The 26,624-nt window shown below is 46.3% G+C and overlaps 1 protein-coding gene across 5 annotated transcripts in view; it reads right to left on the reverse strand.

Moving 5' to 3' along the window:
- The window catches only part of LOC146772144 (cold-inducible RNA-binding protein-like), a 33,403-nt gene extending 17,465 nt beyond the window's left edge, over positions 1-15,938 (reverse strand). The window contains exons 1-6 of one of the 5 annotated variants that reach the window (XR_014972050.1): positions 15,801-15,924; positions 14,099-14,246; positions 13,535-13,645; positions 13,150-13,256; positions 12,413-12,536; positions 11,530-11,629 (exon numbers count right to left, since the gene is read on the reverse strand). Coding sequence is in view for 3 of the 5 variants with exons in the window: in XM_085637863.1 (XP_085493989.1) it covers positions 11,530-11,629; positions 12,413-12,536; positions 13,150-13,256; positions 13,535-13,637 (434 nt within the window). In the remaining 2 variants the exon portion in view is untranslated. Of the gene's footprint in view, positions 1-11,529; positions 11,630-12,412; positions 12,537-13,149; positions 13,257-13,534; positions 13,646-14,098; positions 14,517-15,800 lie in introns of those variants that run through there. The other 4 variants (XM_085637863.1, XR_014972049.1, XM_085637862.1 and 1 more) reach the window with 4 other exon arrangements.
- Between the last annotated feature and the right edge of the window lie 10,686 nt (positions 15,939-26,624).

A 26,624-nucleotide genomic window follows, 5' to 3' on the forward strand; every position in this document is an offset into this window, starting at 1 on the left:
GGCTGTGCCTTCCCCCCTGCCTCCAAGTGAGGATCAGTCTTCCCAGGAGGAGGATCTTGAGAACCCTGAAGGAACTGTCCCTGAAGAGCTTGAACCTTACCAGGCTGAGTTTCTGGGGACAGGGGGACCTTCTAGGGCTGACTTGGGGCAGGCTCAGTTATCCTGTCCATCTCTTGAACCCCTCAGACAGCTGGCTGCTGCGGAGGCTGCTGGGAATGCTCAAGGTACCCATAAAGTGTATTGGGATGATGGGCTCCTTTATTCAGAGGCTAGAGACCCAAAACCTGGTGCAACCAGGAGGTTGGTTATACCTCTGCAATTTAGGGGCTTCCTTCTTACCTTGGCCCATGATATTCCTCTAGCAGGACACTTAGGCCAGAACAAGACTTGGGACAGGCTTGTCCCTCACTTTCACTGGCCTCACATGAATGAAGATACCAAGGAGTTTTGTCGCTCCTGTGTGACCTGCCAAGCCAGTGGCAAATCAGGTGGCACAACAAAGGCCCCCCTAATACCACTACCTGTGGTGGAGGTTCCCTTTGAAAGAGTGGGGATAGATATAGTGGGTCCCATGGATCCCCCCACTGCATCTGGGCAAAGATTTATACTGGTGGTAGTGGATCATGCCACCAGGTATCCAGAGGCAATTCCCCTTAGGACCACAACAGCTCCTGTTGTGGCCAGGGCCTTACTGGGAGTATTCTCCAGAGTGGGGTTTCCTAAGGAGGTAGTTTCTGACAGAGGTATCAACTTCATGTCAGGATACTTGACAGCTATGTGGAAGGAATGTGGTGTCAACTACAAGTTCACCACTCCTTATCACCCACAATGCAATGGGCTTGTTGAGAGATTCAACAAGACCCTAAAGGGTATGATCAAAGGATTACCTGAAAAGCTCAGGCGAAGATGGGACATCCTTCTACCCTGCCTTCTGTTTGCTTACAGAGAGGTCCTACAAAAAGGAGTTGGCTACGGCCCCTTTGAATTGTTGTTTGGGCACCCTGTAAGAGGCCCCCTATGTCTAGTGAGGGAAGGATGGGAGTTACCTCTCAAAAAGCCTAAGCAAGACATAGTGGACTATGTACTTGGTCTCTGCTCCATGATGGCTGAGTACATGGAGAAGGCATCCAAAAACCTTGAGGCAAGCCAGGCCTTACAGAAAGCTTGGCATGACAAAAAGGCTGTCTTGGTTGAGTTTCAGCCAGGACAGAAGGTATGGGTGTTGGAGCCAGTGGCCCCAGCAGCACTCCAAGACAAATGGTCTGGACCCCATACAATCCTGGAAAAGAAGGGAGAGGTTACCTACTTGGTGGACCTAGGCACTCCCAGGAGTCCCCACAGGGTAATCCATGTTAACAGGTTAAAAGCATATGTTGACAGGGCAGACATGGGCTTGCTCATGGCTACAGATGAGGGACAGGAGGAAGAGAGTGACCCTCTCCCAGACCTGTTGTCTCAGAACCCTGAAGATGGTTCAGTTGAAGGAGTGACCCTTGGAGGCAACCTCACTGAGCATCAGCAGATTGAATGTAGACAAGTTCTACAATCATTTCAGCATATGTTCTCACTGATACCTAGTCAAACTGATTGGTGTACCCATGTGGTAGACACTGGTGACAGTCTTCCTGTGAAGAACAAACTTTACAGGCAACCTGACCATGTCAGGGACTGTATAAAGGCTGAGGTACACAAAATGCTGGAACTGGGTGTCATTGAGCCCTCAGAGAGCCCCTGGGCTAGCCCAGTGGTTCTGGTCCCCAAACCTCACACCAAAGATGGCAAGAGAGAGATGAGGTTCTGTGTGGATTACAGAGGACTCAATGCTGTCACTAGGACAGACGCACATCTTATTCCAAGGGCAGATGAGCTCATAGATAAACTGGCTTCTGCTAAGTTTTTGAGCACATTTGATTTGACAGCTGGCTATTGGCAAATCAGGTTAGCTGAGGAGTCTAAGGCCAAAACAGCATTTTCAACCCCAGGAGGACACTACCAATTTTTGGTGATGCCCTTTGGTCTGAAGAATGCACCTGCCACCTTCTAAAGTTTGGTGAATCAAGTCCTTACTGGGTTGGATGACTTTTGCGCAGCATATCTTGATGACATTGCTGTCTTTAGCTCCACCTGGGAGGATCACCTGATCCACCTGAAGAAGGTACTTGAGGCTCTGCAAAAGGCAGGCCTCACTATCAAGGCTACTAAGTGATAAATAGGGCAGAGTAAGGTTGTGTACTTGGGCCACCTTGTAGGTGGAGGCCAAGTTCAACCACTGGAGAGTAAGATACAATCCATCAAGGACTGGTCTCCTCCCACCACCCAGACTCAAGTCCGAGCTTTCTTGGGCTTGACTGGGTACTACAGGAAGTTTGTTAAGAACTATGGGTCCATTGTGACTCCTCTTAATTATCTGACATCCAAAAAGATGCCCAAAAAGGTTCAGTGGACAGTAAGCTGTCAAAAGGCATTTGAAGACCTGAAGAAGGCCATGTGCTCTGCACCTATCCTGAAAAGTCCTGACTACTCCAAAGAGTTTATTGTCCAAACAGATACTTCTGAGTTGGGTGTGGGAGCTGTGCTGTCACAACTTAATGTAGATGGTCAAGACCAACCCATTGCTTTTATTAGCAGAAGGTTGACCCCCAGAGAGAAGAATTGGTCAGCTATTGAGAGGGAGGCCTTTGCTGTGGTGTGGGCCCTGAAGAAGCTGAGGCCATACTTGTTTGGCACTCACTTCAAGATTCAGACCGACCATAAGCCCCTCCTGTGGCTAAATCAGATGAAGGGTGAAAACCCCAAACTGCTTAGGTGGTCCATTTCCCTACAGGGGATGGACTTTACAGTGGAGCACCGGCCAGGTACAGACCATGGGAATGCAGATGGTCTCTCCAGGTACTTCCACTTAGGACATGAAGACGAGACTGGTCAAGGCTAGTTTAATGTCCCTGCGTTTGGGGGGGGGGGGTTGTGTAGGAGAGTAGGGTCTGCTATCCTATGGTCACCCCAAATTTTTGCTTTTTGCTTCACTGGTTTTTGACATATTGAGGCTGTGGGCCTGCTAATCAGACCCCGAGCCTGCTGTTCTCTCTACTAAATTGACACTATGCACTTTAGGTGCATAACCAATTGGAACTGGATCACCCTGTGAGCCCCTGTACCAGTGTACACTAGGTACCCAGGGCATTGGTGTATCTAAGGCCTACCAGGGGCTGAAGCATGTATTGTGCCACCCCTGGCCTGGCCTAACAATTTGACACAACTGGCTGATCACTCAGCTGGGGTAAGTTGGTGTATCCACCTCTTACTTAGGTGTAGTATGCCTATACCTAACCTTAAATGGGACACATGTTAACCTATAAGTCACTCCTATGGCAGGCCTTAACAATCCTGAAGGCAGAGTGCTTGGTTTCATGTGAGATGGTGCTCTGGCATGAGCTGAGCCTGTCTGCAGTAGTCGGAACAACTTCCTTCTACCGTTTCCAGATATCGCCATACCATATACTCTTAAGTGCATTATGAACCTCGTGGTTAAATGCTATCTTTGGTTTGGCTTTATCAAAACATGTCGAGTAAGGTGTCATACGAATTGGAATACTAACCCCTCGCCAGTTCTGGCGACGGGGTTAGCATTCCACCCTTCTAGAGGGACACGACATGTACAGAACCTGAAACCGGGGTAAAATCAGACATAGCCTCAGCTCCACAAAATGGACGCTGCCACCACCGACACAAGTCTGCCCTCCTGCTGCTGGGAGTCCTTCCAGCTTGGGAGACGTGGACAAAGGGTTTCCTGCCAGGGGGGGTGCGAGCACCACCCCAGACAGGATTTTGTGTATTGGTCAGGTAGGGCTTGAATAGAATCAGACATGCCTGAGGCTCACAAGGAGCCTCGGTGCATATGCCAGTTCAAACCGGTCCTGGGGCACACCAGCCCCGGACCTGGGGCGAGCTGGACAAAGGATTGGGGGTGTAACCACCCCCCTTCCTGGTCTCACCCTTAGGGAAGGACTTAGCAGGTAGTCCGGCCCCTAGAATCCGCTTAAAGGTAGGAACTGTGTCCTAAGACTTCAGACATCCTGGAATCAACTTAACACTAAGAAGAAGACGGGAACTTCGAAGTTCTGCTGCACAGAAGACTGAAGGAATTCTCCCCTATGGACAGGGAGTGACCATCTTGCTAACGCAAGCACCAAACAGCGAATCGACGTCTGCTTTGCCGCCGCCTCCCGCCGGAGCCCGAGCCCAGAGACCGACAAGAACTGGACCTCCAGACCTCTCACAGCCCAATCCACAGTCCCTGCAAAGAAGGAACCCGTGGAGGCACCGAGACACGTGGACCCAGCCATCTTGGAAGACACTCGACAAGCTGCAAGCGCGACAACAGAGGCTCCCTCCGAGTTGTGCTTTGGGTCCTGAGAAGCCAAACATCCAAGCAGCATCTGCACCAAAGGTGAGCCCTCCAGCATCTCCACGATCTGCGTGGGGCCCCTCTGCACTTTGCGACTCGACGCGCCTGCCCGGTCCCTGGCCCGTTGGCTAGTGGCCATCTTGGCGACCATCTTGAAAAACTACGACGCTGGTCTGGTTGCTCCAGACTGGCCCCTGCTTCCCTCCAAAGGAGCAGCCCCTCTGACCTTGCTGGTCAGAGCCAACAGCTTTCTTCGATTCTGCGACTCCTGCTTTTGCCAAGGCTTGTTTGCTTCTTCTGAGTCGCCGACACCGCCGACAGCGAGAGCCTGCGTGGGACAGCTCGTAAACCGACTCCTGGACGTCGTCGACCTTCAGGGACCACGTGGCTGCAGAGACAAGCTACACCTCTTCACCTGTTTGCACCCGACATCGCCTGGTACCTACCTGGTGCCGCGCCGGTCACTGGCTAGTGACTGTGAACACTGTCCCCTCTGCTTACAGGTCTTCTACACTTCCGATCCACCCTTGGATCCACCGCATCTCTTCTGGACCGACCGCCTGCAGCATCTTTGTCATCAGGCTCCATTGAACAGATAGACGAAACCCGACGCATTTCGAGCCCTATGCACCCGCTTCCTGTGGGTGAGGTAAAGCTGGCACTCCGGTGCACAAGTGTAGAGTAACATCTCTAATGTCTAGGTTTGAAGTCTTGATTTCGTAGTCCAACCAGAAGACCCTTCTAGCAGTAACTTTTGAACTTTTACGCACCCATTGAAAACCTATGGGAGCCCGCGTGTAACTTTCCTCACTGCACACGCGACCCGTGGACCTCCTGGTCACTAACTGAAGTTAGCTCCTTGTAGGCCCAGCGATTCTAGAGGCCCTAGGCCTTCTCCCTTTCCTGTTCATGGTACTTATACCACTATTTTAGTATATGGTTTGAGCGGCCACCAGGGCCTATCCATATAAAGTGCAACTTCTGTATATTGTGATACTTTCTTGTTTAACGATTTGTGCTCCTGTACTCATAAAGAGTCTAGGGGATACTTTGAGTAATAAATACATATATATTTTGAATATATATCTGTGTGGTGTCCTTTCATTGGTATAAAAGGGGGTTACATATGGTAAAACAGCTTGCTTCACATGCCTAAACGAGTTTAGCCTGAAAGACTGCTTAGCCTACGCTACCACTAGGGCAGCTGGTCCAAAAAGGTTGACTTACAACCACACCATAAGGGTTGCTTGGCATGGTACAAGGTGGTCACTTTAATTAGTGAACATCATATACCAGGCCAACTTCTCACAGAACCTCAAGCTCAAAACGAGTTGAACTTCATGTGATTTTTCCTGCCACCCTCGCTCTACCCTTGTGCACAAACATAAAAACAAGGCATTAAGGGCCACATGCATCAACGGAAATACCGGTTGCAAAGGGGCAGATTCGCAGAATCTGCTCCTTAGCTATGAGTATTTTTGCTTTTGGGATGCATCATCCCAAATGCAAAAATCGCAATTTTAGGAATCGCTAAATATGCGATTACTTAAATTGCAATTGCACTTAAGGAATTGCAATGCGTGAACCCAAAAATTATTGCGAGTTCGCAATTATGAAACGCAAATTACCGTCAAAGTTGATGATAATTTGCGAGAACTTAGAAAATTGCACAAAAGTGAATTTTTCCAAGCTCCATGTTGCACACATACATGCCCTTGGGGCATGTGTGTGTGCGCAACATGTGATAATGTAATTTCAGGGGTGCATCAGGGTGTCCTTTTGGCCCCCCATGCACCCTTGAAATTGCATGCGTAATTTGAAAGTACCTATTTGGTACTCGCAAATTGCGCGAGCAATTCCCATTCATTCCTATGGGCCTCTAGGCCCATAGGAATTAGTGGAAAGCCAATCCATAATTGCGACTCGCAATTTGGGACTAGCAATTAAGGAATGTATAGGAATTGCAATTTTTTTTTGCGATTCCTACATGCATAGGCAATTGCGATTTCATAATTGCGATTCCTTAATAATCGCAAATAAGGAATCGTATTTGCCTATTTTGATGCTTGTGCACCTAACATTTTACGCAAACACAAGAGTCAAATAAAAAGCCAGTTAGTGTCTGATTTGTACAAAGTGAAACCACAAACCCTGTGATTAATCCAGGCTTCCCAGCTTAACCAAACGGTCTGATCTTAGTAAAATATTTTGTTTCACCAATCCACCATTTTCGTCATTTCCACCTTCAAATCTGTGCATCCAGAATTTGGGCTGTACAAATATATTAGGTTTGGTGTAATATACTATGATGTTGCTCCATCTATAAGTTATGTTATGTTATCATTAATTTATACAGCGCGCAGCTACTCGAAAGTGTCCCGGCGCTAAACTCGGGGAAAAAAGAGGAAGAAGAGAGGCAAAACCCATCATACTAAAAAAGCAAAGTTTTCTAATTTTCTTAATAAGTCTGTGATTAACATACATGGAGCACATGACAACTGTTTTGCCTGTTAGTTCACTAAAGGCATGTTCGCCAAGACAGGTGTACAAATGGTTCCAACTTTATATTTTACAAAACTGCTTTTAATAATGACCTCTAAAGTGAACGTATAATATAACCTGTTAGTGTCAAAGCTGCCTCATGTGAAAGAAATATTCCCTTTTTTTATTCTGAAAAGAATTGATCATATTTTAAATGTTGCTTGTTGCACGATTAAAATGGCTAACATTCCCAGGGCTCTTCTCATGCAAGGGGTCTTACAGCCAGGCCAGACTCTTGGCTTGGCTTTAGCTCTGCTTGCCTTGTTACTTTATCTTGCCCACTTCTAATAAAAAAGCACATTCAGTTCCGTTTCTGAAGTTTTTTTTCCAGCAAGACGTCTCTTCACATGACGCATATATCCCACATGAATGTATGAGCTGCTCTGTGCTACTTTGTACAGAAGCTGTAGACCCTCACCAGTTGAACTAATAACAGTGTCGGAATCACGGATCGAAAGGTGCACCGACATGTCATAATATATATGCTGCACTAAAAGCCTCATCACACAGAGTGCTAATGAAATATGGATAAGAAACCTCTTTCTTTAAAACAGGGTAAAAGTCAAATGATCATTCCAACTGACGATGCTATTGTACACTTAATGTTGGTCCCACTGAGACAAGGGGTCCTACTATAGTCCTGATGATGACCGGCAGAAAGTGAGAAGGAGGCAGGTTGAAATGTGTCAGAAATGTCTTTATGGTAACTATGACAGACTCAAATCAACCCCCCCCCCCCCCCCCAAAAAAAACAATTAAATGTACTTGTCTGCACATTTAAAACAGTGTTTAAAAACAAAAGCATTTCAATACTTATTCATAGACACTGGTGATAGGGCGTCCTGCTTTGATGTATGGGGAATACAAAATCTGTGACAGACATCCCTAAACCCAACATACTTTACCACGTTTAGCAACTTGTGAAAGTTGTCAACATTGTTCATTGTTCTTACCTATAAGCACAAATGTGAAGTGATTGTTTTTTCACATGCACGGTCTCATGTATTGCTTTCATTAAATTCATTAAACATTTTGTACTGTAAATTCAGACCAAACACACCACTAACCATTTCCCCCCCAAAACACTGAAAGAACGACGGCCACCACTTAGTGGGGTGCCAATGTGTACTTAATGCAAAGTAACGATTAATTACTTGCTGTACCCATAGCTGGTTCTACATGTAGATTTCAAATTCAAACAAAATATACCATTTTGAGAATCTTCCAGGAGAGTCCTGAAACTGTTTCCTGGGGCGTTGAGTGGTTCTACCCTTTACTTTTCTTGTGTGTGGGACATTAAAATGTTTTATATTTACATCACATGGCCTTTCATTTGCTATGCCTGCGCTAGGATTCCGTTCTAAAATGTAAAGCAAGGTGCACCACTGTTACAAGGATGGAAGCTTCAGCTATTTAACGGGATGGATTCCACCATTAGTGGAATGAAAATATACTGGAATAGATTTGATTCTACAGTTACACAGGGGTGTACCTCAGTTACTGGATGCACAGCTGAAGGTTATATCCAAGTAACGATGGTGGAACTCGATGTATGTGTAGAATCAAATCCATTCCAGTACACACCTGAAGGTTTTATTTCAGTAACAATGATGCACCTTGATGTACGTGTAGAACTGAATCCGTTCCAGTACACACCTGAAGGTTTTCTCTCAGTAACCGTGAAGCACTTCGATGTACGTGTAGAACTGAATCCACTCCAGTACACACCTAAATGTTTTATTCCAGTAACGATGAAGCACTTCGATGTACGTGTAGAATCAAATCCCTTCCAGTACAAATCCATTCCAGTACACACCTGAAGGTTTTATCAAAGTAACAATGATGCACCTTAATGTACGGGTAGAATTTGATCCATCCCAGTGCGCAGCTGAAGGTTTCATCCAACTCACGGTGATGCACTTTGATGTTCGTGTGGAATTGAATCCATTCCAGTACATACCTGAAGGTGTTATCCCAGTAACGGTGAAGCACTTCGATGTACGTGTAGAATTGAATCCGTTCCAGTACACACCTGCAGATTTTCACCCAGTAACAGTGATGCATTTTGATGTACGTGTAGAATTGAATCCGTTCCAGGACACAACTGCAGATTTTCTCCCAGTACCGGTGATGCACTTCGATGTACGTGTAGAATTGAATCCGTTCCAGTACACACCTGCAGGTTTTCTCCCAGTAACAGTGATGCATTTTGATATACGTGTAGAATTGAATCCGTTCCAGGACACAACTGCAGGTTTTCTCCCAGTACCGGTGATGCACTTCGATGTACGTGTAGAATTGAATCCGTTCCAGTACACACCTGCAGGTTTTCTCCCAGTAACAGTGATGCATTTTGATGTACGTGTAGAATTGAATCCGTTCCAGTACACACCTGCAGGTTTTCTCCTAGTAAGGGTGGTGCTCCTTGCTGCACCATTAGATTTGTATCCTTTCTGGTCCATCGCTACAGGTTTTAAGCCTGTAACTGTGGTGCACCTCGATGTATATGTAGATTGTATTCTGCACGCACATAGAGGTGCACCATCCTTGCCAGTTTGGCAGCAAATCTTCGGCAATAGACTCGATAGCATTTGAGAAATACAATGAGACGCACCACTATTACCTGGACGTAACTTGCAGCTATCTATCTGAATGAATCCCATTCCAGGGGTACAGAGGTGCACCACTGTTGATGGGGTGACAGGATAAGAAACCTGCAGCTGTAGACTAGAAATGGCAGGATGCTACTGGTCAGCCTTTGGCCTGCCAAGTGAAAATTGGACTCACTCAGAACAAAGATCAGAGAAAGGCTTTTGATAGGCTTTTCCTTTAACGTAAAACATTACTTAACTGTAACCCTCCGTTTTCAGTTTCACTAATACATTCAAGTGCTGTGCATTACAATTCTGTATTGTTGGGCTCACAATATTGTACATTTACTTTCAGTTTTCGCAGATTGTCTCCAGGTTGGACTAGAAGGACTCATCCATGTACCACTCTGAAGCCCACAATGAATATGGACAAACTCTACCAAAACTTCTTTTCCACCCATTGTTTACTCGTTCTGCAAAGACTGCCTTTGACCCAGGGCTGCAGGTGTCTTCTGGGGTTTAAAGGAAAAAAAGCTTGTGTTGAGCATCGCCAACAAAGATCTTAGTGATCTCTTGAGGTTTATTTACTCATATGACCTATGGGGCAAAAATGTTTGGATATCAGTGGGAAGGTTTAGCAACTAGAATTCAAAATGAATGCAGAAACGCTCAATAATGAACAATGGTATGCAATACGCTGATCAAGGTTAGACTGACTTTCCATTCCTGAACTATTTAATCTATCTTACTAACATGGGTTAGCTACAGAGATGGAAATCAGTTTTAAATTTCTCCACTGAAAGCAATCCAACTTGCTGAGAAGGACTTGCGAGTTAGATAAAATACGGGTTAATGGCGGCCCGTGGCTACCTTCCTTCTTGTCTTGCATTCTTCTCAGCTGGGGCAGACCATCAGTTGTGCTTGGAATGATGGATCATTTCCCAGCTGTCGGAAACATCACACCATATTATGGCTCTACATTACCCCTACTGTATGAGATCTTGTGAAGCTGTCTTGTACTTGCATTCTATCTACCACACACCAGCACGAGTCTGCAGAGTTTTTGGCATTTGTTGTGGCTTGTCTCAAGACCGCCCTTTAACACTGGAGCTGGTTGCTTCCATCAGTCCAAGACGAAGTCTCAATGTGCAAATTGTTGTTCTCTTCTTATATCTCTAGGAAGGCCCTATGATGTCGGGCAGCGGGGTGGAGCATGGCATTCTATGTTAAGGTCTCACTTAGAGGACATGGTCTGATTGGATACGAGTCAAAGTGCTCTTCAGTGTTAAACACTTCTGGTCACCGATTGGTAAATTAGGAATAAACAGCGTGGAGGAAAAGCAAATGAAATGCTGAATGCTGATATGGTGTCTGCCGCAAAAGGCCTTTAAGGTCAGTTCAGTGGTTGTGGAAACTGAGGGGTAACAAGGAATTGTTGTATCAATATGCAGCATTGGTCCCTGGTTGTTATGAACCAGATGCTACAATAAGCTCTTGGATGAACAGTATTTTTCAAGATGTGATGTTTCCATAAAGACGAGAGGGGGGCAAAGTTGAACAGCCTGGGCTTGCACTTGGGAGAGTGATCTGGGATAGATGCTCGGATACTGCCAGTGCATTAATAACACAATAAATGGATTGCATAGTCACTATTACTTTGAAAAAAATGTATAAAAAATGTATAAAAATAAATCTATTTTTATAACTTGGGGTCGTGTTTCGTTCATGTAGTGTGGCTTTATTTCATTGTTTGGTACTATTAATTGCTTTACACTAAGTTCCTTTGTTCAGGCCTTGCTGCTCGAAAGTCATAGCTACCCAGAGTTCAGCTTAAGGTTGTTCAAATGAGCCTGACTGAACCCAAGACAGTTTGTGCGACTGTATTGCACGGTAACACCTCAGAGCCATTCCATACAATTTACCCAAATCTTCACAAAAAATTAACCTAATTTGGCTGCAATTCCACAATCAATTAATTTCCCACCCGCTTACCTGCTGTAAGAGTCCCTGGATCCATAACCACCACCATATCCACCGCCACCATATCCTCCACTCCTGGACTCAAATCGACTGCTGCCGTAGCTATCACCACCTGAAAGAAAGGTAAAGCACATGCAGGTCAGCGAGTAAGCAAGCATGTGCAGAGACTCAGTGAGTACAATGTCCACACTTAGAAGTAATACAACGCATGTTAAACCCTAAGATGGTAACAGCAGTTACCACAAGTCCTGCACTCCTGCTTCCAACCAGGAACGGTTCTAGGATTTTTGGGGCCCTCGTCCGAAAGGGAATGTACGAGGCCCATCTAATTTGCATATGTTACATATTCACAGTTACAGAAGCTGCTTTGTTCAGACTCCTCCTGGGCAGCTGCTCCTCCTCTCAGCCACCTACAAGCGCCACTTTTACAGCTCCTATCAGGCTGAAGGTGTGAGAATTGCTTGGGGGCTGAGAGTTAAACTTATGGAGCGCTAAACTGCTGACAATGGGCGTACCGCAGTGTCTGTGAATGGGCAGATGGGCAGGAGGTCTAATTACAGGGCAAACAAACAAAATGTATCTTCCTTGCAACTGGGACACCATCCCTAGGAGCCCAGGGAGGAGGCCCTCCTCTCCCTCTCATGGGCCCAATTGCAAACAGACACCTTTCTTTCAATAGATTGGCAGGAGTACAAGAGGGTTGGTGGTGTGTTGAACTGCTGCGGGCCTCATGCTGGTGGGCTGAGTGCGAAGCCATGGGCAGCTACCCCCCACTGCCCATGCCTAGCGCTGGCCCTGCTTCCAACCAATAAGAAAAACTATTCAGGCGCTGTAGAAAGCCACCCACACATCTTCCTGTCACAGTACATGGGCATCCCAAATGCAAAAGACTTGCCTCGTCCTCCTCTGCCCCCACGTGGGTACCCTCTGCCGCCACCAGATCCTCCTCTGTAGGCCCCTCGGCTTCTGTCTGAAGATTTGCCTGCCTGGTCAACTCGGATCTGGCGCCCATCAATAGTCTGTAGAAGATCAAACGCAGAGTGTACATGAGACCGACCAGCAGCAGTATTTATTACCCTCCAATAAGGCCTCTGCACAACGCAAACATTGAGCATTTTGTGGAGGAAACATTACAGAGAAGCCTAACCTTGGTCCATAATTTGGTCAAGCTGCACTGAAAGTGAAGGTGTTCTTCAACACCCCAAACCCATGAAGCGCAAAGGAATACTCGTGCAGATCCAATTGGGCAGATCTGTATAAAGAAAGTCCAATCCGCATCCTTGAAGTAAAAATCTTACTCCGAGAGATTCCTTAGTGTTATTCTACACAACTGTGTGAGGCACAATATACCCCAATTTACATGAAAGAGAATGGGTGCGCAGCTATGGTAATCTAGTCTAAACTCTACCTGGTCTCGAGACACAAGGCCGTCTTAGCTATCAACTGCTAGGTTTTAGCTCATCTGTTCCTCAAACCTTTAGACTTTCATTATACAACTAGACTTGGCTGATCCACTGTTTCTAAACACCTATGAGTGGCAGCCAGTTCCACTACTGACAGCCTATTATTTGCAAGCACTATTAGAACAATACAACCTTTTGCTTTATTCAAAAGAGTGTAAGAAGCACTCGCCTTCCCATTCATGGCCTGTAAGGCATCCTTGGCATCTTCTTCACTCTCAAAGGTGACAAAACCAAACCCTCTGGACTTCTGGGTGTCTCGATCCTTCACGACCACAACTACAGGGGGGAAAACAAGGGGCATTAATGGAACACTTGCTACTCTCAGTCACTGGCAGAACCTCCATTGTCTAATGAAATGATGTTCATTTTCAACGAGGATAAAAAGGATGAATCACCCACCCTTCAGGATTTATACTTGTGACACTTTTACATACAGCAACCATTTTTTCCAGCAGCAAAGTCCTACACTGAGTCCTACACACCTCTTGCACCCATACTTCAGTCTAGTCATGTATGACATTAGGCAGAACATTAAGCATGCCTGGAACACTCACCTTCTGCGATCTGCCCATACTTGCTAAATGCGTCTTCCAAGCACTGCTCATCTGTGCTGTAACTGAGGCCACCAATAAAAAGTTTCCCATCATCAGAAGACATGGTGAACACTGGGAAAAAAAGCCAAATCTCAGTTGGATCAGGAACCATCACGTCCATGCAGAGACAACCACAAAAAGGCAACAAACAACCCACAGCTACAGCAATCAGTCATGGTTGCTAAGCACGGAAACCCATTCAAAGCTTTTTCTTTGAGTCCTGGATCAATTAAGTTACACTGCAGTATGTGAGGTAGGCCCTAAAATGTATTACTTAAAATAAGAACAGATATAGACTTGCAGGCAGTTAAAATGATGACACCCACTAAAGGTCACTAAGTCCTAGCACCTTCAGGACCTGAGTTAAGGTCTAAATACCATTATAGCGCCTACTTGTTGAGGGGCCATAAAGAAATAACAGACTCCTGTTGGTGGGGGAATCAGAAGGCTTTGGATGCTCCTGACAACACGTGCAAAAATCACAGGGCACCACATATTTCTTTATCTGCTGCTGGCAAAACTCACAGGGCAGGCCAGAAAAGGAACACGGTTGGGATGGCAGTTAATTTTCGGTCCTTCACCTCACATCCGCCATCAGTCAACGGACATACCCCAAGCCGTGAAAAACCAAACATGACTTTGGATTCCGCACACCGGCAACCCAATAAGCCCACTCCATAAAAAGAAAAGAAAAAACAGTTATTCCTCTCTGAAATCTGGTCCATGCAGTTACTGTGCGAATGTTCAATTTCTGTTCTTAGGGAAACACTCTATTATACATTTGTCTAAGTCCGCTCTACACAAATAAATTTAATAAATACATTCCTTCACCCAATAATCTAGCGGTAGGCCTGTCTCCCCAAGATTCCCTGACTAATGGTTACTTTCTGAGATCGGCCAGGATTGTGACTGGATCCCCCTCAACCTGTTCTTTATATTGTTCATCTGGAGACCAAGTTGTCAAATGTAATAGTTAAGTGATGAAATGGCCCGTCACAGGTAGGGCGCACTTCATAGGTGTCAAGTAGGCTCAGTAGCGGCTCGTGGAGGGAGTTTGTTGGGGCAGTGAAACGGGGCGGGGGAGGGGCAGGGTGGGGAAATGTAAACACCAGAATATGGATGAACGGAGGTAAGTACACATTTAAATTAATAAAACGAATTTTGTTGCGTGCGCTGCATCGCAAAATGCAATCCCTGTCACGCATGGCGGGTCTTGAAGCAGGCGTGAGAGGGGACGATGTCACGTTTCCCGCGGCGCCTCTCCGCTCCAGCGCCCTAAAATCCCAGACATGCCAACCCTCCCGATTCAGGCGGGAGACTACCGATTTCAAGGCTAGTCTCCCGCCTCCCGATTCCTGCAAACAAAAACCCGATTCCTCGGGGTTTCAGCAGACAGGGCTTGGTATTGTGTAACGTGCTAATTCTTCCAGCAATAGTCTTGGCTATGCAGTGGCTCTAGAAGGGGTGAAAAACCAATAAAGCCCCATTAACAAGCGAATGGTCTTTTAAAGACCTGTGAAGTACTCGGGTGGGTGTGTGTGTGCCTGGGCTGCCACACAGGTAGGGGGGGGTGTTGGTATATGCACTGCCAGCAACCTGCCAGGCCAGCAGTGAGTGCAGAACACTTGCATCACCCTCTCTCTTCCTGCCATTGTGCTTCATGCTTCTGAAAGGTAAGAAAAAAACGTGCATTTGCGTTTCAAATGTCCGATCCTGCAGCAGCACACTTCCAAAGCCCATACATGACAGTAACCCATTCAAGGCCCAATTCTCCCGATTTTTTTTTAAAGAATCTCCCACTTTGCTTTTCTGAAATGTTGGCATGTATGAAATCCCTATCACGCATGGCGGGTCTCGGGCAGGCGTGAGAGGGGAGGAGAGGTCCGCTTCCCGCGGAACCGCTCCGCTACAGCGCCCTAAAATGCCTGTCACGCATGCCGGGTCTCGAAGCAGACGTGAGAGGAGGGGAGAGGTCACGCTTCCCGCGGCGCCCCTCCGCTCCAGCGCCCTAAAATGGCCGCCGGCCACAGCCATTTTAGGAGCTGCGAGCCTCGCGCGCGCCACAAGAAAGACCCCGTCTCGGGATTAACAATAATATGACGTCACTAGCCCGCGAGCCAACCACGCTCCCTCTGATGTCATAAAAGCTCGCCCGCCGCGGGCAGCGGCCCGCGCGTGGAACCTTCTAGAGCAGCGGCGACGCTTCCTCTGTCTCGACGTCACTTACCTGGCAGCAGGCGGCACAGCCTCGGCGACTCCCGGGCACCCACCCCGCGCTCTAGTTTATACCATGCCTCTTCTCATAAATATTAATGCTGTGACCTCACAATGAGACATGCTCATGACGCCCCTGTCAGAGTCAGGCAAGCTGTCATGCTCCCACGGTCCGTGCAGGCGCGGTGACGATGCCTGACCCTAAGATGGTTGCCCGTGAGCAAGTGAGCTCATAAAATGCGGCAGAAGGGGGCGCTGCTCCCCAGCATTATAGGAGGTCACGACATCTACAACTCAATGGGTTCCCGTGTGGTACCAGCAGGGGGCCCGAAGTAACCCAGGAGTGTAATAAACATTCATGCCAACATTTTAGAGCAAACAAGTGGAAGATTTAATAAAAATAGTTCAGGTGGATGTATTTTACCCTTCCACTTAGAGGCAGAGGCCATCTGCCCAAGTTGGATCCATTGGCATGTATGGTCACAATGAGCGTTTCATTTTTAGCAGTTAATAACAGCATATCGCAAGCAAAAACAGAGTTCTAAACCCAGTTTTTGTATGCAGTATATAAAATTGCCCAAAATAAGCATTTTCAATGCAATAGGTCTTGCATTTGCGAATCTTTAAGCTATTGGCATTGTAATCACAATGTTTTTTATGTATGTGTTTTCAAAAGGAACACATTTATAAAAGGCATTGTTATTTTTAATGCCAAGAGCTCAAACTCTCGTAAATGCAAGACCACTTTAAAGGTGGCCACACCCTTTTTTTAGACGCAGCTCGCATATTCATCTAACAGTGAGCAGTGTCTAAACAAAGGGACGAGGCCAACATTAAAATGAAAGCGCGTATGGTGCTTTCACCCAAAGTGAAGACAAAAAAGTAATTTCAAAAGTTTCTGTAACGGATCCACTAAAGTGAAAGCGGCCCGCGATGGTAATTAAATAAGCACAGCTGCTAAAGTGAAAGCGGACTGTGTCGTATATTAAATAAAAAAATAAGCGCGGCCACTATATTTAAAGCGGACCGTGCTGTAATTTAAATAAATACATTACTACTGAAATAAAAGCAGGCGGGTGCTGCCATGTCATGGGTGGAATAGGGGAAGAGTATTCAAGAAAGTAGTGCTCACCAACTTATAAAGCAGACCATGTAACAACTGAAGTAAGAGGGCCAGTCCTCATGGGAGGTTACAAATGAAGACAAGGCTGTACTAAAGAGGGACTAACCAGCTTATTAACGAATCAGAAGCCAACATTTACAAAGGGCAATGGCACAAGACAATGACAAATATGGGGGGAGAGTGGGTGGGCCTTCATGTGCATACTCCAGTACAGCATGCCACAGGGCAGCACTTGCACTGCCCAGGCTTGACCTAAAAAGTTGAGGCCTATCACATGCTCTAATCCCACTCCAAAAATTAATTGCAAAGCGTTAATCTTTGATGTCAGTTAATTCTTGGAGGGGAAGGTTGGAGCGTGTGTGGCAGGCATCAACATTCCCCCTATGCCTTGTTTCCAGCAGATCATGATTCCGCAATCCAAGTAAGGTTTATGCATGTGGGAGACTAGCCTTGGAATCAGCAGTCACCCACCTGAATCGGGAGGGTTGGTATGTATGAATAAAGGTCCTTAGCTTTTAGGAACCCCAGAAAACGTTCCTAGAGGAGGGGGAAGATAGGGCGCTGGCCCAGGTCTGAGTCTCCTGCCCCACACCCATAGCTGTCAGCTGCAGCATGTACCAGGAGGTCACAGAGAAACAACAGACACTGCTCCTTGCCCAACACATTAATTTATCTAAGCAGCTTTACTTCCACAGCAGCGGTTGGCTTAAAATAATTTGATCTGACTTTGAATGTCTTTGAATAACTATCCATATACAAAAATATACACACATACAGGCATTCAATCTAAAGTCAAATCTAAACATTTTAATCCCCCCCCCAAAAAAAAATATATGTATATATAGCCTCTGAGCACGCACCTCAGGACGTGATGCTGCTATTGTTGCCAGTATATAATGTATAAATGATGTCTTAAGAAATTCAAAGTGTGTGCGTTAACAACTAAGCTTTAGCAATACCTGCATAATTGGTCATTCCACTGAGCGTTATTACATTGTGGGAGGCTCCAGTTCTGGTATCTCCTGGGCCCTTCATTGCACACATCTGCTCATCTATGGCACACCCCAACATCTTAAAACACTGCTACATACCTACTGTTTTACAGAGTTGAAGCCTATTTAAGCAAGACAGTACATGCACGCACCCAGTAGGTGGATAAAGGGAGGATCCCAGCTGTTGCGGATCTTACCACAGAACCGGTCTGACAAGATCCGTTTGTGCTTCTGCACCATCCCATTGCCACCCCAACCTGGCAAATGGCCCATTCTGTTGACAGAAGGCTGCATGCCTGCAGAATACACGGAAGACTGAATGCAAAACAAACCTTCAAACTCATCCTCATATTATGTAGGGACCTAGTCTCAAAACAAGACAGTTTGCCAGGTGGCTACTTTTAATATGCCACCCCGTCAGCACACCTGCGGTGCTGTGAGAGGGGGCACTGCAGTGGTAGCTCCCTTTAAAGCACATAGATCCCTGCTAGGTGGGCGGGACGCTTTAAATATGGTAGACGGTCCTTAGCCAGGATGCCTGAGTCCTTTGCATCTGCCATCTAGCGGACTGGTAGACTACCTTCTGGGTCTAAATTACACCTGAAGTACCCACAAATTGAAAAGTAATTAACTGCTGTTTATGGGCTGGAGAGGGCAATGCCATTATTGAAATTTCCTTTATTACTGTTACTATGTTTACTCTCCTAAGGTCCGCTAGATTTGAGATGCAACTAAATTCCTTGTATTAACTTGGCCACAAACAATACCTTGACTTCTAAATTCCGCACCGAGAATGGCCTCAAACAAGGTTGTATTTTAGCCCCCTTATTATATTCCTTGTACATCGTCGATTTACCTGAGTCTTTGGAGTAAAAGTGGCATTTGCAAATGCAGAATATTAAAATAAACCTTGCTAACAGATGTATTTTATTATTCTGAGTTCAGGCACACTAAACTCTATTTTCTACCATGTTCCCTGGGCCTGTTAGGATCATAGGATGTAACAATTCCAACAGCCCATTCTGGCCTATGAGAACAGGTAGCCTTACAATAGTGAAAAACGAAAATGGCTGTAATTCACTATTAGGACATGCCACACACATCAGGGCTTGTCCTACCTTATGTTTACAATGCACCCTGCCCTTGGGCCTACCATAGGGGTGACTAATATGAAGGTAAGGGAAGGTTTTAGGGACTGGCAAGTGGGGACACTTGCCCAGTCAGCATGACAATACCAGACTGCATGCAGGTTCTGCAAGGGCAGACCTTAGACACATTTTACCAGGCCGCTTCTGTGGGTGGCACAACCAGTGCTGCGAGCCCACCAGCAGCATTTGTATTTACAAGCCCTGGGCACTCCTGGTGCACTTTACTGGGGTCTGACAGTAAACCAAATAAGCCAATCAGGGAATCCAACCAACATATACATTTTATAATAGGGAGAGCATATGCACCTTAGCGCTGATCAGCAGTGGTAAGGTGCCCAGAGTCATAAGACAGCCAACAACATGTCAGAAAGAATACAGGAGGAAGGCAAAAAGTTCAGGGAGGACCCTGCTGGAAGGGCCAAGTCCAACACATGTGTATTTGTGTTTCAGTTTTAGGAACATGACAATGTGTGTAATGCAAGCTCCTCCCACAGTCATGATGAACTGACCCCGTATTGTGCATATATGTCTGTCCACTGTGCTGTATGTTTATGTATTTTTGTCCCACTTACACTCACGGGCCTCATTTCGTTATGGTTTAGCGTTTTGTGGGACTGAAGGTTGAGGTCGTGCAGGGACAGCAGGGAACTTGAACTCAGCATTGTTGCTGTTAGGCACATGTGCTGTGTCCTCTACCCACAGTGCTGAGTGCACATGATGGAGGAGTGTAACATATGCCATACACATCGACTCATTTTGATCTGGTAGTAGTTAGTATGTACAACCTGGCTACCCAAATGACTACAGGATATCAAGGTGCACATGCATGTCACTTGTGCATTACACATGTTCACCAGTCCTGTCCTGTGGTTGTGTGAGTCAATCTGTAAGCTGTTACCCGCATTTAATCTTTGACTCATGTTTACATGTGTCCCCTGCCAGAGTACGCAGGAAAAGACCACCTGTGTATTGGCCTTTGCCAGACCTGGCGATAATGGAGGATACTGACATCATCAAGAAATGCCGTCTAAATCGCCTTACCCTGCGAGAGCAATGTGCTCAGTTGGAGCCCCATTTGAGGCCTCACCAAACCTATCCAACAGCATTGACAGCAACAGTCAAGGTTACTTTGCCACTGGGTCTTTTCAGTACACGGTGGCTATCACCGGTGAGATGTCTCAGCCTATGTTCAGCATGGTGTTGTGTGATGTCCTGTCAGCATTGTTGACCTACAAGGACAGCTCCATTGACTTTCCGAGAAGTCATGAATTGGCAGATGTGAAGGGGGAGTTTTATGATCTTGAACACATCCCAAATGTTGTTGGAGCCATTGACGGGACACACATTGGCCTTGTTCCACCACAGGCACGTGAGCACATCTACCGTAAACGGAAGCATTATCACTCCATAAATGTGCAAGTGGTATGCCAAGCCGAAATGATTATATCACATGTTGTGCTAAATTTCCTGGGTCTGCCCATGACTCATACAAACTGCGGAACAGCATCATCCCACAATTGATGGTAAACCTTCATCCTGAGCGTGCCTGGCTTGTTGGTGAGTGAGCTGTGTACATAAGTGTGGTTTATGTGTTACATGCTGTTCTCCTCAACAGTTTCTATTACATTGTTGGTCTTTGTTTCTCACAACTAGGTGACTCGGGGTATCCCAACCCCCTCTGGTTGATGACCCCACTGAGGAATCCAACTACGCCCGGGGAAGTCCACTTCAATGATGCCCATGGGAGGACACGTCATGTGGTGGAGCGAACATTTGGGCTTCTGATGGATAGATTTCGGTGCCTGGACAAGAGTGGTGGTGCTCTACTCTACTCCCCACAGAAGGTGTGTCAGATCATAGTCGCCTGCTGCATGCTACACAACCAGGCCTTGCGCAAAGAGATCCCCCTGATTCAGGATGATGTTGAGCAGCAGGAGCCCCCCGCTGCAAACCCACACATGCCCAGTGACGATGATGGAGGTGAGGAGGAAGGTCTGGACCTGCGTCAACAGCTCATCACCAACTCTTCCATTGAGTGTAAGTTTGCATTGAGCAACTATGACTGTGTCTGTGCGCTTTGCTGTTCTGGCTAAAACATGGATGATGTGGTGGGATGCTGGCAGTTGTTGGCACACTGCTGAGGGGTACATTGTGCATCGCTGTGTCTTTTTTTCCACTCACCTCATGTCCATGTTGTTGCTCAGTGTTATCTGGAATGCATCTTGTGGAGTGTTGGCTAGTGGTGTGTTGTTGCTGCTATGCATCATCTGCCAACTCAATGTTATCTTCTTGTATCATTCTACGTTCCTCTGCCCTATCAATGGATTGTTGCTTTCAAAGCTTGTGGTACATTGGAATCTGAGTTTACACACTGCTTACTGTGATAAACATGGTACTGACACAAAGGCATAGGGGTGTGAATTGTGTTTATTTGAACGTGAGTGAGATGTGAGTGTTCCAGTTGTCAGTGATGGTACAGAGATAATTAGGGTAGACAACACAATGGTGGAATACCACAGTCCAACAGACAGGTGCCATCAATGTGGCAATGTCAGATCGGATGTACAACAAAGTCAATGTTCAGTGCACTACCGGTGACATCACGTCTGGCTCTTTGAGCTAGCTTTTGAAGGTGCTTTGCCATGTGACCCTCTTGTGGTCTTTCTCGGACGTCCCCTCTTCCGTTTGGCAGGGGGGGGGACCCTGCTGCAGGCTCACATGTGTCTCAGGAGTCAGTGTCTTCAGACTCACCCCTCCCTGTGGCTGCTGCTGAGGTGGTGTGATTGTCAGCAGGCTGGCCACTGGGGGGGGGCGGGGGGGGGGGCTATTTGAGCTCCATGAATGTCCCTCAGAACACACACAAGCTGGCCCATGTACTCAACAAGTTGACCCAAACGGCTATCCATGGATCTCTGCAGCAGGCGGAGCTCCCGCAGTTCTTTCACGAGCTGGCCCATTTGTCCCTGGTTTTGTTGGTACACACCAAGGACTCTTGTGACAGTGGCCATGGCTTCAGTCTCAGCGTCCTCCTGTGTCTGTCCCCCAGTTGCCCTCCCACCTGCCCTGCAGACACAGACCTGTGGCGTTACCTGTCGACACCCCTGCACACTGTCCCCGGCATCCCTGGAGTGGCTGGTGGGATTGGTGATGACTGACTCAGGGACAGTGCTGCAGGCAGCGGTGGTGTTGGTGGAGGTGGTTGCCACACAGGTCATTCTTGCAGGGGTCAGCATTCTTGCTGCGGTTGTGGGAGTCATGGTGGTTGTGGTGGTAGGAACAGTGAGACCCTGAGACTGAGCGTGCCGTGCCAGTCCTGAGGGGCCAGGTTGGGGCTCCTCGTCCGAGAAACGAAGAGAATCGGCATCCGAGAGGTCATGCTCCTGGGGGGGGGGGGGAGGGGGGGAGAGACTGGCTCAGCACGTTGGCAACTCACAGTAATTTTTAAAGAAAATAAATAATTTGTAATAAGTTATTATTACATTTTTAATTTTCAAATTTTTGAAAAATTATCATTTTTTATTATACATTTGAAGTTGCACTAGTTATTAATTATATTTTATTTTTTAGTACTTTCTTAAAACAATTTTTATTTTTGGAGTTCTAATAGTAATTTATTATGTTTGATTATCGAGCACTTTCCATGAGTTTTGGTGGTTTTGGAGTTGGAATAGTAATTTAATGAGGTTTATTATACAGCAATTTCCCTGAGTTTTGGTGGTTTTGGAGTTAGGCATAGAGAAAGGTACTCAAATATTAATAAAATGTCAACACTTTTTTGGGGGAAATTAATATTCATATTTACAAAATAATTTAAAAATGTAAAATTCAAATTTTAATAAAATTTAATTTTACGGTACATTTTTTAATATTCCTAATTTAATTAAACACTTTTAAATACACCACAAACATATCCACTATAAATACAAAATATCACAAATAAATATTGCAAATAGTTTAAAAAAAGATTTGTAATTTTTGTTAAACAAATTAAAAAATGTCTTTCACAACATTATCCCCTATAACCCCAATATCCCACTCCTAAAACTTTAGAAATGTATTTTAAATATTTTTATTTTAATAAATTTTTTTTAAATTACTCCCCACCCTTATCCCCTATAAACCGAACTTCCCGCTCCTAAAATGTAAACAAAATTTTTAAAAAGTTACATTTTAATTCAAACATGTTAAATTACTCCCCACCCTTATCCCCTATAAACCCAACATACTGCTCCTAAAATTTAACAAAAATGATTAGAAAAAAAGAAATTTTAATCCAACATTTTTAAATTACTCCCCACCCTTATCCAATATAAACCCAACATCCCGCTCCAAAAACGTAATTAAAAAACACAAAACAAATATTTTAACATATATTTTTAGTCTATTAAATATATAACTAATACTAATTTAATAATAATAAAATACTAACATTAAAAACAACATCGATATTATTTGCAACTATATTTTTAACATCGACATTTACAAAATCAATATTTTTGCATTATGTCAAATTTGATATTTTTGACATTGAGAAAACTTACCTCGATATTTTCAACCATCGATATTCTTGAGTCAATATTATTGTACTTTGATATTTCCACATCGATAGTATGTCTCTGCACCCTAAGTGGTAGCTGTGGAGAGCAGCCTTCAGGCTAAGTCCAAAAGGAGTGCAAAGCAGCTTGTTTTACTAGAGCATAATGTTATCGTGTAGGTTAAGTGAAAAAGAACCAGAAGTGCAGTTAGAAAAAATATGTATTTATTATTAACACTCACTAACACGATACATTATCTCCTACCCGAAGATATATGCACAATACACACAATACTTGTAAATAGAATAAGTGAGCAGCACAAATACACAGTGGTCCCCAGGGGGAGACCAAACCATATACTAAAATAGTGAAATGTGAACCACAACTCAAGTCAAGAGTGGACCCAGAAGACGTAGGAGAGTTGGGGACTCAAGGAACCACCCAAGGTGAGTACCTAGGAACCCCACGGGGGCTGTTTGCAGTGTGAGAACACAACCACGTACTCAATTCAAGTCAATGGGTAAGTCGCGGTTGCAATTTTAAAGAAGGACCCTTCCCAGCCAACCCTGAAGAAACCCCGACCGCAGATACCCCAGGAACCAGGATACCTACACCAGTGAAACCGGGTACATAGGTGCGAAGTGACGTCAGAAACCGCAGTAAATCACAATGGAGGACATTTAGTAAAGATGCCACTGGCGAAGAAGGTGAAAGTGTCCGGTGGAACCCAAAGGTGGATTCAAGATAAAAGGTACCTGCAAGCAGAGTGGACAGAGTCTATGCCACTCAGGAGTGACCAGGAGGCACGGAAGCCGAATGCCCACCGATGTCAGGGATGCAGGAGTGTTGACGGTGCCCTTGAAGTTGTAGCTGTGCGGACCAGGTGACACAGCAGAAGATCAGGAGCCATGCACGAGCTGTCCCACGTCGGATTTCGAGAGCCAAGAGGTCGGTGTCCGGCAGGGGGACCAACAAGCCTTGGCAGCGGAAACCAACGTAGTTGTCGAAAAAGGGGCAGTGTCGGGACTAGCAAGGTCCAAGTGACTCAACACGAGTAGGTAAGTCAGAGCAGGCCCAGAGCAAGCAGGGGAGCCCAGTGGAGCCAAAGAAGACCCTCAAGAGGACCCACAGGCCGGAGGCACAGGAGTCGCAAGAGGACCTCAAGCAGCTCACCAAAGGATGAAGGCACACAGTGCAAAGGATGTGGTGCAAGCAAAAATCTTGGTGGCAGGAGATGCTTCAGGCTGGAGCTTCTTGGAGCCGAAGATCTCTGGAGAAGAGAGTTAACAAGTCTTGGCAACGGCAAGTCGACGCGGTACACAGGGGTGCTGCTCCAGCGATTCAGACGAGGGATACTGGTCTTCAACTTGCTAAGAAGAGAGTGTATGTCTCAAGGGAGTTGCTGAACCACCACCTGTGTTGCTGAACCTTTTGTAGTTCGTAGGAGCTCAGAAACAGCAGAACGGTCAGCTTTGTTGCAGTGCCTGCAGATGCAGGGAAGCGACTCCTAAACTCTAAGGGAGATTCCTTTGGGTGTCTTGGATGTCCACAGGCCTGGTGAAAAACCTGTATGGAACACAGGCACAGACATTGCAGCAGACTTGCATGCACAACGAGACCAGGAGCAGCAGGAGTCTTCCCAGTTGCAGTCTTGGTTCCCAAATGCAAAGTCTTGCGATGTCCAGAGTGCCCAGATGGTTGGAGTTGAACTGGTGTTGGATCTGAATCTTGTCCCACCCACAGGTAAGCCCCTAAGTACCCCAAGAAAAGAGTTGGGACGATTCAGGGGCCCCTCCCACAGGAGGGGCTGGACAGTGGGGAGGGGCCTCCCCTGTCCTTTGTCCAGTTTCGCTCCAGAGCGGGAGCCAAGGGCTCCCTGAACTGGTTTGAACTGGAGTATGCAAGGAGGACACCAAATGTGCCCTTCAAGCAGTCTCAGTGGCGCTGGCAAGCGCTCCCACCCTGTCCCAATACACTAAGTCCTGTCTGGGAGGTGGTCACACTTCCCTGTGACAGGAAACCTATTGTTCTGCTTTCCCCTGCTCGAGCTTGGCTCAGCAGCAGGAGGGCAGAATCATGTCTTTAGTCGGCAGCAGCCACAGTTTGCTGTCCAGGTCTAGAAGACTGGTAGAGGGAGCATTGAGGGCTTCCCGGAGGAGCTTTCTCACACCATTTACGGTGTGGAGGTATGATTCCAACATGTTTGATACCAAACACAACAGGGTTTGTTACAGCCAGTTTAGAGATAGCCATTGCGTAATGACGCATGGCCACTCTATGTATCTTAATGGCTGATGCAATTACAACCCGGGAGAATGGACTCCGAAGGTTGTAGGGGTGTCCTGCTCAGGCACGGGCGCCCTCACGCTTAGAACCGCGCACTCTGCCTTCACGACTGCAAGGCCTGCCTTAGGGGTGACTTATAGGTTTTAAGCGAAGTGACCTCAGATATAGGGAGACTTAGTGGAAGAGGTGTGGTGCCGCGGCCAGGGCGACTGACTCCAGAATCTGGGGATCACGGTTCGATCCCCGGCGCCGGCGGCAGATTAGCCCAGCACCATGTGACTCTGGGCAGTAGCTTGCTTAATCTTTCCGATGGCCCCCAGCGCCTAGAGATCCTTACGGGTGATTGTTTGCGCTTTACAAATGTGGATTATTATATCTGTCGTAAGTCGTGATGATGGATGATACCCCGAAAAAACCTTCTAGGATGCTTATTTACGGCCATACAGTACAGGCAAGACTGTTCCCATGAGGGACAGGGTCAAGACTGATTTGCATATGGCTGGGTTCAAACTGGAATGGCACAGGGAGCAAAACAAACTATCGTTTTAGACCCAGATCTCTGTACTGGGGTGAATGTATGACATTGTTTAGCATTCTGTCCATCTTTTTTTTTTTTTCTTTTGTCACCCTTAGTGGGACGGGTGTACCAGACGTGGGTCCCGTGCTCACCATGCTACTAAAGTCAAGATACCCTACTGGATGAGAGGTGATACACCAAAACTGGTTCGTAGGATGCTTGTTTCTGGTCCGGGG

This window comes from Triturus cristatus, chromosome 12 (genome assembly GCF_964204655.1).
Source record: "Triturus cristatus chromosome 12, aTriCri1.1, whole genome shotgun sequence".
NCBI lineage: Eukaryota > Metazoa > Chordata > Amphibia > Caudata > Salamandridae > Triturus > Triturus cristatus.